Source organism: Meles meles, chromosome 15, assembly GCF_922984935.1.
Source record: "Meles meles chromosome 15, mMelMel3.1 paternal haplotype, whole genome shotgun sequence".
In the NCBI taxonomy this organism is placed as follows: Eukaryota; Metazoa; Chordata; class Mammalia; order Carnivora; family Mustelidae; genus Meles; species Meles meles.
In genome coordinates this window covers 58,188,099-58,202,870 of record NC_060080.1, presented here as the reverse complement: position 1 = coordinate 58,202,870, position 14,772 = coordinate 58,188,099, and the positions used below count along the sequence as shown (strand labels likewise).

At 38.9% G+C, this 14,772-nt stretch overlaps 1 protein-coding gene across 1 annotated transcript in view; it reads right to left on the bottom strand.

Annotated features, from left to right (window-relative positions):
- The window catches only part of RAB1A (RAB1A, member RAS oncogene family), a 32,981-nt gene extending 19,083 nt beyond the window's left edge, over positions 1–13,898 (bottom strand). The window contains exon 1 of the mRNA XM_045978623.1: positions 13,544–13,898. Coding sequence (XP_045834579.1) covers positions 13,544–13,566 — 23 coding nt within the window. The 5' untranslated portion in view covers positions 13,567–13,898. The remainder of the gene's footprint in view (positions 1–13,543) is intronic.
- Between the last annotated feature and the right edge of the window lie 874 nt (positions 13,899–14,772).

Genomic DNA, 14,772 nt, shown 5'->3' with positions numbered 1-14,772 from the left:
GGATATTTACATGGCCTCAAAGTATGTCCCCCCAAATATTTACTGCAGTGGTGGCTTTAATGTATGTCCACCAATTCTTTGAACTGGACTTAATTCCATTTTGTTGAGTGTGGGCTCTTAATGACTACTTTCTAAGCATATGGAAAGGGAAATACAGTAACTTTACAATGGAGAAACCTGACAAACACCACCTTAACTGGGTGATTAAGGTGAGTATCACCAAGAATAAGTCATATTGATATCATGTACCCGCTGATATGATGTAGTGAGTAGAGTGCTTCACCTCTACAGTATCTTTCCCAAAGTCCAAAACCCCAGTCCAATTATGAGAAAACATCAGACAAATCCAAATTGAAGGACATTCTACAAAATACCTAAAAGTACTCTTCAGAAGTGTCAAGACCAAGTCTGAAAAACAGACTGAGAAACTCACAGAGTGATGGACGCTAACACATAGGACAACTAAATACAATACGGCATCCTGAACTAGATTCTGCAAAAGAAAATGGACATTAAAAAAAAAAAAAAACCTGAAGAAACTGCAATAAAAGTCTGTAGTTTAGTTAATAATGTACCAATGTTAATTTCTTAATTTTGATAAATGTACCTTGGTATGAAAGATGTTAACATTAGAGGAAGCTAGGTGAAGGGTATACAGGAATTCTCTGTACTATTTTTATAACTCTTCTATAAATCTAAATTTATTTCAAAATAAAAAGGTTTTAAAAAAACAAAGTATGAGGGCATTAGTTAAATGGGTACAAAACAAAAATCTCTTTGAAAAGTTAGCTCCTGGGGCGCCTGGGTGGCTCAGTGGGTTAAAGCCTCTGCCTTCGGCTCACATCATGATCCCAGGGTCCTGGGATCGAGCCCCACATCCGGCTCTCTGCTCCGCAGGGAGCCTGCTTCCTCCTCTCTCTCTGCCTGCCTCTCTGCCTAGTTGTGATTTCTCTCTGTCAAATAAATAAAATATTGAAAAGTTAGCTCCTGATATTTTTAAAAGAGACACATACTTTGTGTTTTCTCAAGTTAAATCAACAAATCATAAATCTGCTATAATCCATAAAATAAAATCTTAACAGGTGCTTTTGAGGCACATGTATTTTTATTTTCAGGGAAAATTCTTATGAGCTGCTTGAACCTGGAACAACACAAGCAGATGATACATTTTAATTTAAAGAGGAGACGATTAGGGGCACCTGGGTGGCTCAGTGGATCAAAGCCTCCATCCTGGGATGGAGCCCCACATCTGGCTCTCTGCACAGCAGGGAGCCTGCTTCCTTCTCTCTCTCTGCCTGCCTCTCTGCCTACTTGAGATCTCTGTCTGTCAAATAAATAAAAAAATCTTAAAAAAAAAAAAAGGAGATAATTAGTGAGAAAGCTAAGAAAGTTAAGATAAGACTAACATAGATTAAGGCTAGACAGAAAGGGGTAGATTTGGGGAAATTAACAGCCTTTAACAACTGGATTGTGGGGCATCAAAAATAAACCAAGTGAAAAATTTTTTGCTATCAGTTTCTTCTGTAATTCAATTCATGGTCTATTTTAGCATCACTGGAGATTCTTTATTTCCATTATTTAAGATCTGGACATAATCTTGATACCTCTATCATTTTTGCATGCAAGCACTAACAGAAAATTTTCTGTACCTTTAAAAAAGACGCTACTGCAAGAGTATGAAGCATACTACTACACTACTGTGAGAGTATGAAGCACTGTACTTTAAAAAAGTTACTAAAATAAACTTTGGTTCAAAACTGTACTTAGGTAAAATGGTTTCCTTCTCATGAAGTTACCAAACTGCATACATAAAATATGTAGTAAGGCATTAATCTGTTTATGTCTGAATCTAAAATGCTACTGGTGGGGCACCTGGGTGGTTCAGTTGTTTAAGCGGCTGCCTTCAGTTCTGGTCACGATTCCAGGGTCCTCGGATTCAGCCCTGCATTGGGCTCCCTGCTCAGCGGAGAGCATGCGTCTCTTTCTCCCTCTGCCTGCTGCTCTGCTTACTTGTGCTCTCTATCTCTCTGGCAAATAAATAAGTAAAATCTTAAAAAAATAAAGTAAAATAAAATGCTACTGGAAATTCTAAAATCTCTAAAAAGACTGTTTATGTGAAACACTCTGATGCGAAACAATTACATTTTACTTAGTATAACCCATTTCACATGTTTATTTTTTTTTAAATTTTCACATACATAAAAAATATGGGGGGAAATGGATACTTCTAAATTTTAGGATTATAATTGATATTTTCTTCTTTATACTTTTTTCAAAGTCTGCATTAAGCTCTTATTACTCTTATAACAAAAAAAAATGTTGAGGAGGAAAAAGTGTTAATTAGAGGGTTTTTCAAAGACTTAACACCTTTGCAAATTTGTTCAGCGTAACTGTCATAACAGATATGATTTCTAAGCAGGTAGAGAGTAGGACTGAGATTATAAGCAGATAGCACTGGCACATTCCCAATACAGTCACAAGTATATGAAATCAACTTTTTGGGTTAAATGAAAAACATTTTTTTCTTCTTTTATGAAATAAAATTTTTTTTTAAAGAGTTTATTATTTATTTGACAGAGAGAGCTCACAAGTAGGCAGAGAGGCAGGCAGTGAGAGGGAAGCAGGCTCCCCGCCGAGCAGAGAGCCCGATGCGGGACTCGATCCCAGGACCCTGAAATCATGACCTGAGCCGAAGGCAGCGGCTTAATCCACTGAGCCACCCAGGCGCCCCTTGAAATAAAATTTATCAGATACAGTTCACATGTCAGTGAATATTTTATAAAGGAAAGTTGACTGACATTTAAACAAACTTTCATCACCCTAACCTTTGGAAGGAAGAAAAGGCAAAAGTAAAACAGTGGAGGACTATAACATAAAGTTGTTTTTATCCACACAGTACCCCCAAAATACAAATTTCATAACATCACCTATAATATAAATATACCTTAGAAAAGGCCTACTATTTTCAAAAGTTCAGTGGAAAGTAAATTTGTTTTTTATCTGCAAATTCACTTGCATGATGGGAATGTTATTTTTACCTTTTTATAAATATCATACTTGAGAATAGCCTAAGCTCACATATAAAATTTAAAACAGGGCGCCTGTGTGGCTCAATGGTTAAGCGTCTGCCTTCAGCTCAGGTCATCGTCCTAGAGTCCTGGGATCCAGCCCCACATTAGGCTTCCTGCAGTTCTCCCTCTTCCACTCCCCCTGCTTGTGTTCCTTTTCTTGCTGTCATTCTCTCTGTCAAATAAATAAAATCTAAAACAAAATTATGACTATGATATCATGACACAGTGGCCAAATTTTAATTCACTATTAAATTATACATTATTAGACTTTGGAGTATAGAATGATTAATTAAAATTTTGGGCTGCAGTTAATTGTGACTAACACCCACTTTTCTTCCTCACTCACTTTAAGTATGCTCCACAGGAAAGAATTCAAAACTGACCATCAGGCTGGAGAAAAGAGGTAAGAACTTTTCATTCCTTCACATGTTTCTACATTGTTTGAATTTTATAAAGCACATATTAATTACTTTGAGGGTTACACTAAATAAAATAAACCTCCAGCTATGGACAAAAGCAGTCTGTTAGTCAAAATAAAGTCAAGATAATCAATTATCAAGAATCTGAGAGTAAAAGAGCCATTCCTCCAAATTTAAGGAAATAGCCAAGCAATTCTTTAAAAACTGTCCCCATAACCTACTCCTAAAGGTTACACATTTTTGATATTTAGAGACAATCACTTTTTCCAGGTTCCATTTTAGCTCTGTTTAGAACAGTGTTCTAAAAATTTGAAGCAGGAATTCAGAAAGTGAAGGAAAGTTTGGTAGTGCTAAAGAAATCCCAAGTCATTCAAGTGTACAAGAAAGTAGATAGATGGTCTCACAACCTATAAAACAAGTATTTGCTGAAAACTATGCCAGGGAGGAGGTGTGTTATCCTCTACCTCTTCTATCTCTCAAAGCCTGCGTGGGTTTTAGAGCTGGAAAGACCTGTATTTGAATTCCAGACTCCATCACATACTAGCTGTCAGATCTTGAGACAAGGTACTCATTCCCCACCATGAGCCTCAATTTCCTCATCTGTAAGAAATTCCATTAGTACCCTCTATCATCCAGTTAAGCTTCTTATCAGGAACAGAAGTAGTAAGAAATAATTAGGCATTAGAAATATTTAGGAATAATGCCTCTAAAACCTGTAGCATAGTATCTGTCACGATACTGGAGCACAATAAGTGGCTATTATTATTATCATTCCTCCCTTCTCCAAACTGCAAGGTAACTTGATGAAAACCTTCAAGTGCTTTGACAAAAACTCTGAAGCTATTTATCCAAGCTTCTGTTCAAATAGCTGACAAAATATCATGAGTTCACTACTGAAATCTAAAGCGAAAATTTAAAAATTATGCAACTAACAGTTGTTACATACTATGATCACACCAGTCACAACTCCCAAAGCCTAGTAACACATAAAAGAGTAACAGGGTCTGCAGCAATTGTGCCCTCTCCAGCAAAAGAAAGACAGTTCTCTGCTTCACCTGCTTTTACTCACAGAAAGATATCCATGACTTCTTAGGCCCCAAGTGTCAATATTCAAGAACAGGCAGGAGAGTAGAAAAACTGAGAATGGATGCAATAATTAACTTCAAGCCTAAAGAAGCTTTAAATATCAACCCAGCACAAGATGTGAAGAAAATCAAAGACCATAATATGTACCTTATAGCATGTACTTCACAAACCCTTAACATTTCTAAAAAGACCTATCTAATCATGAATTTTAAAACAAACTGACCGCAGAAATGTTAATCACTTAATTAACTGGCTCAGATTTTAAATTCCTGGAGTTAAGCACACACACTAAATTAGAACAACATACTATGACTGTAAAATCACAGGCCCTTGAGTTAAAATTCCAATTCTGCTATTTACTCTGAAAGCCCTTAGGCAAGCCATTTATTTATTTTTTAAGATTTTATTTATTTATTTGACAGACAGAAATCACAAGCACACAGAGAGGCAGGCAGAGAGAGAGGGGGAAGCAGGCTCCCTGCTGAGCAGAGAGCCTGATGTGGGGCTCGACCCCGGGACCCTGGGATCATGACGTGAGCCGAAGGCAGAGGCTTTAACCCACTAAGCCACCCAGACGCCCCTAGGCAAGCCATTTAACTCTTCTCTGCCTCTGTTTCTCCATCTATAAAACTAGGACACTATTTCTTCCTGGGACTGAGAGAAAGAATATACATATATAAAATTTATGGCTTGTGGTAACAACTCAAATTCTTAGTTGTTGACCACATCCCACTACTAGCACCAAGGGTTCTGGAAAGTCCTGCTGCTCAACATTGCTCTGTTACTCCCCAGCTAAATCAAACCTTCCGTTAATACTAGAAATCACAGGCCTTTTCCCTAAATCTTTTGCACTATTTTGCCACTCTATTCTTTGAAAGTATCACAAGATTTAGTCTGTGCTAATGCTATGATACTGATTATACTTGTCTGAGCATGAGTCATGTTCTTAACTAATTGGTAAGGACCTGGGAGCAGAGTCCATGTTTCATAATCAAAAAAATCCAACAAAAACCCCTCAACCCTCAGCATAATCTTTACTGGTGACAGAGAAAGGGCTGGCTGTTTTCTTTATCAAGCTTTCTTCTAAGATTAAATTAACTCTGAGTGTGTGTGCATGTGTGTGCGTGTGTATACACACATATATGTATGCATTTACTGGAAGATTTTTTAAAAATCTGTAGTGAAAAAACTGTTAGACAAAAACAGACATAATTGTGTGATGATTAACCATGTGTGAGAAAAGCTTTAAAACTGAAACCACTTGCCATTTACATATATATTCTAACATCCTTTATTAGATTATACATGTCAAATAACACCTGCATAGTACTGTACAGTTTACTCTGGAGACTCAGAACTGAAGTGGTTTTGGATAAAGAAACAGGCTCAAAAATCACAAAAAACTTGCAGAGGTAATTGGCAGTCTGAACTTAAACCCAGGGTTTGTAACTCCAAGTAACTGTTTTTTATCACACCACTTTCCTTCAATGATTTATTTTATATACTTAGATGATAAAAATGTCAGTAAGTTAAATCATACATATAAAAACCTATGAGAATGAAATCAAACCATTTATGAACTGGCACACAGGACCTGACCAAATATAAAGAAAAGTGTGATTTACTGTTTAAATTAACTTAGGACATCTGCATTAGTAGGGAGTAAGTTAGCTCAGCTCAAAAAGCATGGTAAATTTTAGAGTTCAGACTTCATTAGCTTTTAGTAAGTGATGAACCAACTGCGCCTCATGAAGACAGGTGCTACCAATCTACAAATAGAGCATAAATACCCACAGCATGTATTTCACAAAGCTGCTTCAAATGTCCTTTTGTAAACCTAGCTATTCAACTATTTTTATAAGTTCCATCAAAAGCTTGACTATCTTAAACTTGGTTAGGCATTTATTCTAACTACATCCATATGCATTCTGAGGTAGTAAAGATACTAAAGAGATGACCTATTGCTCTTCATGAGAATGCTTATGGTCTGTGAAGTTTGTATGCCTCTGTTTTAAGGCTCTTGGAAAACAAGGTACTTGGAAAACAAGGCTCATGTATTAAAAACTTAATGAGAAAAACAAAGGTAGCATTTTAAAAAAGGAGAACAGAATAAGTCATCAAAATAAAGCATGCCCAAACACATCTCACATTTTAAAACTCATCAGTTCAGAATACCAGATTTTAAATTAAATTGTCATTTTCAGGTTTGCACTTTTATGCAAAATGTATGAGCATATATGCATAAAAGGAACAGGTTCACAGAGTTTATCAAATGCTCCTAGGAGTACATAACCATAAATGGGTTAAGAATAACTGCCCTGGGGCGCCTGGGTGGCTCAGTGGGTTAAAGCCTCTGCCTTTCGCTCAGGTCATGATCCCAGGGTCCTGGGATGGAGCCCCACATCCGGGCCCTCTGCTCTGCAGGGAGCCTGCTTTCTCCTCTCTCTCTCTCTGCCTGACTCTCTGCCTACTTGTGATCTCTGTCTGTCAAATAAATAAACAAAATCTTTAAAAAAAAGAAAAAAAAGAATAACTGCCCTATATATCCAAAGAATACAAGAACACTAATTCAAAGGGATACATGCACCCCTATGTTTATAGCAGTATTTGTAATAGCCAAGGAAGCAGTCCAAGTGATCATCGATTGATGAATGGACAAAAGATATATAAATATGAATTTATAATTAATGGAATTTTATTCAGCCATAAAAAAAGAATGAAACCTTGCCATTTGCAACAACATGGATGGAGCTAAAGTATAATGCTAAGCGAAGTAAGTCAATCAGAGAAAGACAAATACCATATGATTTCATTCATATATGGAATGTAAAAACAAAACAAACAAGCAAAGGAAAAAAAATAAGGAGAGACAAATCAAGAAGGGTTCTTAAATATAGAAAACAAACTGATGGTTACCAGAAGGGAGGGGAGTGGGGGATGGGTGAGATAGGTAACGGGGATTAAGGAGTGAATTTTTTGTGATGAGCACGAGGTGATGTATGGAAGTGCTGAATTACCATATTGTACGCCTCAAACTAATATAACACTGTTAAGATACTAGCATTAAAATAAAAACTTTAAAAAAGAATAATTATCCTTAATCAAGTTGTTGGAAAATATCTATAGGCAGAGTGGAAATGACAATAATTCCATTTAAGTACTATTGTTATTCAAAGGAAATACATTCAGACAAGCTGAATCCATCACTGTTCTTGGAAAACTTCAACTGCATCATTCATTCAACTTCATTTGTAAAGCTCATTAGCTTGAAGGGCAGACTGCATTAAATACCCTGTGTAAAGACCTTATGCCAAGCGGCTAGCACACAGAGTAAGCACTCGCTAAATACTAGCTACTATTAAAAAATGGTGTTTCCACATGTGAGCAAAGGCACTTACATATAATACTTCTTGTCATAATTAGGAGTCCACAAACAGGGAGCAGAGTAAACTTAATCAGAACCTATCACAACCTTGGATTATAATAAAGCTGAGTGTTCTGGCCACCTGAGCCAACCAGTCACAAAATTACCAAGGAAAGCTTCATTTCCTACTTCTCCTTTGAACCCCATTTCTTTAATTTCTTTAATTATTAAAGTCAGTCAACACACCAACACTTGTTCTCTTGCTCCTTAAGACTATTTTTTTTTCCTTTCAAATATCACCCCACCATTACCATTTTATAATCTGAAACACAGAGCAGTTCCAAAGAAAAGCAAAGACCTAGGGGTTCTTCCCTAAATTCTATTGTAGACATCAAAGAAGCAGTATCAGCTCCACCTTCTACAGGAAAACAGTGGAATAGTCTGACCACTCCCTTCTCCCTGCAAGATTTAAAAAAAAAAAAAAAAAAAAAGGCTTTTTGCCTAACTCTATTACTAAAACTTCAAAATTGAGTTCAGACAGAGTGGTAAAAAAAAAAACTGTAAGTGACACATCTAAAATATCTCATGCACTGGCATTCTATAACCATTTTTTGTTTATTTTTATCTTGAAACAAAGTATTTTTTAGCAAATCTTAAAAAAAATCTCGGGGGGCCCTGGGTGGCTCAGTGGGTTAAAGCCTCTGCCTTCCGCTCAGGTCATGATCCCAGGGTCCTGGGATGGAGCCCCACATAGGGCCCTCTGCTCAGCAGGAAGCCTGCTTCCTCCTCTCTCTCTGCCTGACTCTCTGCCTACTTGTGATCTGTCTGTCTGTCAAATAAATAAATAAAAATCTTAAAAAAACAAAACTCAAAAACTTTAAATAGGATTTTATTAGACCTTAAATATTTTCACATATTAGAGACAAAAGTAGGTAACATTAGCAAAAAGAATATTCTTAATTATTAAAAATGAAATTATTACAACTACAAATAGCAAAACTATCCTAAATTTATTGTCAAAAGTGGCCAAGAAAACACATGTACACAAGGGACTGCTAAAAGGATGTGAATATAAAATGTCAGACCACAAATTACTAAGATTGCTTCCAGAATTAAAAAGACTGAACTATCTAAGACATAAAATTACTTATAAAGCAAAATTCTCTTCAAAAGTCAATTAAAGAGTTGTCAAGAGAACATCTGATTCTGAAGCTCTTCCATCTTTATTACTTTTCAAACATTAAAAATTTTATTTGGAATATGTAAGAAAGTGTCAACTCTCATTTTAACTTAATTATGAAAAAGAAATTTTCAAATGCAAAATTTCCATCATCTTCAAATGATCTTACGAGACCGTCTATTCACACAAAACTCTTTAAGATTCATTCTGTGGATTCTACAGAGCTCCTAGAAACTTACATTACCCAAAGAATCATACCTGCTGATTCTCTACAGACATTAAGAAATCATATACCCTATGGTGAGAATACTGGTTATTATTCTTCTTTAAAATTTTCTGGATTTCTCAAACCACTACCAACACCACCAAAACGTCATCACGACAACCAACAAAAAAGCAACTTACTTATTGTTGATTTATGCTTTTTTTCTAATTAAAAAAGTTCTAAGTAAAAATTCTAAGACAGCCAATTATGACACACTTATTAACGAAATTATACTGACACGCAGACAACAAAACTGATTAAGCTGCTTTTACATTCAAATCCTTACCTTAAAAAACAAATTAATACAAAGCACATTGCTGGGGGGGGGGGGGAGTCAAATGTTCCTGAAGTCTACTATGACAGAAGAGCAAAGTTTAAAAGCCTGACTAAATCTTGAGCCATAATCTTAAACATCACTCCAGAGCCATATTAAAAAACAAAACAAAAACAATGCATTTACTATAAAATTTTTCTGCATTGAAGAACTACAGTTGATCCAAGTAGACTACTACAGTCCTTCCTATTATAGTTAACTGGAATATCCATGATAGGTGCACATACTTTATTAACACATTCCTTAGAGATGAAGTAGCCAAAATGATTTCCTTGACACTAAAAAAATCCACTAAAAGCCAATGGATTAGAAAAAAATGTTTCTGGAATGAGAATAATGTTAAGTATTTTCTCAACCAGTGTGCTGAAATAATCACTGCCTGCTTCACCACCTAGCTCAGAAAATCAAAATCTTTCTTCAGATCTCCAGAAAAATGAAAGCTCTGAGCTTTTCCATCTTTCCACTATTCGGATTTCACTTTCAGTTGCTTTTTCTTTTTGTTTGTACTTGAAATTTATACAAATCAGTCATTACCCTTAATTTCTACTATAAAGATAACCCAGGGTTGTCATTTCCCCTATTAGCCAAATAACACAGAAAGTAGTCAAAGGGACAGCTTAAAATTTAACCTTTGACTGATGTATTTATCATCCTCACTCCCAAGACAAGCTTACAATTTAAAGATCATAAAGTAAATTCAATAAAAAAGCTACCTACAAGTAATCCTATGTCAACCAATAATCTAAAATCCTGTTCCTTTTGAGAGAACAAAACCTATTTTGTCAAGAACCCATTTTCATTACTAAATTCAGTGGCACCCATGAAGCAGTTTTAAATGTTTCTAAAAGGAATAAGATAAATTAGTAGATGATAACCAAAACCAAGGAACATTCAGATTGGACTTTTTTTTTTTTTTTTTAACTTTAAAAAAATTTTTTTTGACACAGAGAGAGATCACAAGTAGGCAGAGAGGCAGGCAGAGAAAGAGGAGGAAGCAGGCTCCCCGCTGAGCAGAAAGCCCCATGCGGGGCTCTATCCCAGGACCCTGAGATCACAACCCGAGCCCAAGGCAGAGGCTTAACCCACTGAGCCACCCAGGCGCCCCCAGATTGGACTTTTAAACATTATCTAGTATACTACCCCCCTCACATTAGCATATAAGCGTGTGCTATAACACACATGTATTATATATAATATACCTAACATACTCATAGCTATAAATGGTAGGTATTAAGACAACATCATGGAATCATGAAAGGCACTCACCCATTAAAAGTTTGAATTTAAGAAAAAATTTAAGATTTTAAAGTTCAGAACAAGGTATTAAAGTAAATAGACCTGTATTCGGTGATAAAACTCTAAGAATTTCTTTCCTTCTTTTCTCTATTTTCCAATTTTTCACTAATTACTTTTATGATGGTAACAAACTTCATTAAAAACAGAATGAAAAAACTGCTGAGGTCACATTGTTAAAAATCTGCCTGCTGGTTGCCTTTGTGACATTCTCCAATAAAATATCCAGCGCATTCCCTCCAAATAATTTTCAGTAATGCTCTTCCAAAGGTTTTTCCAAACTCTTATTTTATAGACACAGTCTAGAATATAAATATAGTAGGCCTGGTACTGGCCTAGTCAATGGCAGAACAAGTATAAAAATGATTCCTGGGTTTGATTCTGTTAAGGTCATTAATCTAACCGATGGTTTGGCATGGTTTTACTTAAAAACTGCTATCACTGCCATTTATTAACAAGTCTTCCTTCCTCCCCCTTGAAAAATCCTCATTTCCCTACTACTTCTCTAAACCTATTGCTAATAATTCCCTCAGAAGTCTCTTTTCATAAATTTTTCCTGAACCCAACTGGCCAACCACAACCCTCCATCCTCCTCTGAAATCTTGTTGCTCTTATCCATCCTGCACATGTGGAACAAACTAGATCTACTGGTATCTGACATATATAACTATCTATTTTCTATAGCCCATTTTAAACTCCTTAAGGGTAAGGATCATATTCCTAAATCCTAGCACTATAGGAATATCATACATGTTAACGAAGTATACCACCTAGAGTGCTCTTATGTTTTCTTTTACCTATACTTGAATTTCACAACTACCCTGATAAGAGTAAGGACTCCTACTATCCTATTTTACAAAAGGAGAAACAAATTCAGAGGCTAAATCTGTCATGATTCTGTTCAAGTAACCCTAAAGATCTATTTATAGTACTACATAAATGTAGCAAATATAAGAAACTCCCTGAAAAGAGGAGGTTTACAAGTCTCTGTAAGTGGCAAATCCATGTACTTTACTGCTGCCAGGAAAACCACCAAATTAGGGACCTCCCTGATCTCCCTAACTGTGCAAAACCAACTCTGTCCTCGGAGTCCTTGATAAAGAAATTAAAAACGGCCAGCATAGCAAATATGGCACTATGAGAACACTCAACTTCTTAAAGTATATAAAATTTTAATGAAATACAGTGGCTTCTGTTTAGTGCAAAGGAGGACATTTCGGCATCAAACCACCTTATTACAAAACTTGAAGTCAGAATGCGTTTTGCAAGAGCCATGTGACACACACATGACAGTCAGCTAAACTGATGGGTGGACCTTTAAGGGGAAATGCTTAGCAGTAACTGACCAAAGGAGAAATATACTCAGCTTTTAAAATACTGATTTTTACTTTAAAAATAAGTATTCCCTCTTTCCCCCAAAGCCTTCTGATGCTGAAGAGGCATACTAATCCAATCTCCAATTATTCATTAATTTATATACTAAACTGAAGGAGATTTTAAAGGGCCATTAAGGAGAGCCCAACGAAGTCTTCCCAAGGAAAGTGAACACCAATTCCCAGGAAAGGTGTCAAGTGTGTCACATATGCTGTGGTGACTTCTTGAGTAAGCAAGAAAAAGAAATGCATTAACTTTTCATGACACGTCATGGAACCTCACTCCCTATCTTTGAGCATTCAAGCAGGTAACCCAAAACCTACAGATCATAGAGCCCATTCGTTTCTCTTTCAACCTGACAGCAGTCTTCCTTTAATTTGATAATATCAGAAAACTGTTCCTAAGTCTTAGTTGTTATTTCTCGACATACAGAAGACAAAATGACTTCAGTGTCCTCTAAAAAAAATTCTCACAAACGTCCAGGTTTTCAGGAAGGCAATGGGCCCCCTGAGTTCTTTAAGAACTCCAGGAAATAACTTTAAAAAACTAAAAATTTAAAATCTCTTCTCACCATCTACTCATTCCCCTCAATCCCACGCAGTCCTGAAAAGCATCCATATTACCTGCAACCTGGCCGGAAGGGTGAAAGAATAGAACCAACAAGCTCAAGATTTACAAGTAAAGCTGGTTTCCACCCTGACGATTCTGACAGCTCCGCAGAGTGCGGGCGCAGGGTCTGACAGTGCCCTCTAGGAGAACTCTCCCACCCTAGCCTCTCCCCTTAAAAACAAGTCTTCCTTCAAAAGTCACTGCCTCCGCGTGAAGCTACTCCTTCCCACCGCCCCACCACCGACTCCCAAACGCCCCAACACCATCAAAAGATTGCTCCTCCGTACCGGCCCGGCAACTCAAGGCCTTCAACCTGACCGGTCCAGGCCCGGGCAGCTCACCCCTCCGGCCCGACCCCTCCCCTCCCCCCAGCCGCCCCTTCTCCGTCAGACAATGGGGCCCGACTCCCGGCCGCCAGCATCTCCTGCCCTACGACCCTCACCTCACCGCAGCCAAGGCTCCCACCCCTGCCTCAGCCCTCCTCGCCCCCCTTAAGCTTTTCCAAGCTGGCCCACAGACCCAGCCGACCGGTGCTCTCCTGTACTCACTATTCGGGATTCATGCTGGACATGTCACTGCAGCTGCCGCCGCCGCCACCGCCGCCCTTGCTGCTGCAGCCGCCGCCCTGACTCTTCACGCCACGGGTAACTGAGGGAGAGGAATGATATAGGCTGTTCCCGGAGAGCAAACGTCTTTCCCCACTCCGTCCCCTTAGAACACAATCAGCAGCCGCCGCCACTCAGCTATCGCTTCCACCCAAAATGGCCGCCGGCGAACCAGGAAATAGGAAAGCCTTAAACCAAGGGGTCTTTACACAGCACAGAGGGTGGCCGCACCGCGCGGAACGCCGGGAAAGAGAGTTCGAACACCCAGTGGGCGCTGAAGACCTACGGTGCGGCGCGGCAGCCAGGACTCAACTTCCCGCCAAGCCCCGCGCCCCTGGTGCATGCGTATTTAAGAGCTTGTCGCCCGCCCCATTCCCCACTCTCTCACCTCCCCCTTTTGCCCCTCCCTGTTCCCCGCCCCGCTGACTTGCTGGCTAGGACTTCGCTCGGACTCCCCCTAGCGGATTGGCTAAGACCGAGGGGCCCTGGTGATGTCATCAGTGAGACGTGGCAGCCGGGCGAGTCAGCGCCCCAAGGGGGAGGGGGTGGGGGAGGGGAGGGGCAGAGGGCGGTGTCGGCCAAGAACTGAGGATGGGGCGGGGGGTGATCTGGGGACTCCGAAGGGTGAGAAGAGATGGGTAGAAATTAAGGGGCAACCTGATAGCAGAGGCGGGGAAGGAAGGCCGGCTGGAGTATACGCCCGGCGGTTCCTTCCGCCTGTGAGCCAGCCTGAAGCTTGAGCTTTCCTGCAGATCCCAGGACGTCTGCGATAAGGACTAAGGACGTGAGAGGAGTCGAGGGGCCTCTGTAGAGAACTTCAGGTCTCTGGAGAACACGAAGCTGTTCTTTCAGTTCTCTTCCTTCCTTACCCAACCCCACTGGATCTGGTTATCGTCCAGTGTTGGCCACAGACCACACTGCCAATTTCTGTTTTCATTTTTTACCATTCCCTTTCCCACGCGGCTCTGATCACCTCAGTCTCGATATTACAGGAGCCTCCGAATGGAGGCTGCCTCTCTTCTCTTCCCCAGACCCTTTGCACACATAGCCAAATTTCTCTTCCCTGAAAAAGCACTTCCATCATGAACCCACAGTTTTCAATGGCTCCACTTTTCCAGGAAGCGATGCAGCGCGAAGTCAGCCAGAAATTTAAGATCTTTCTGCCCTGGTCC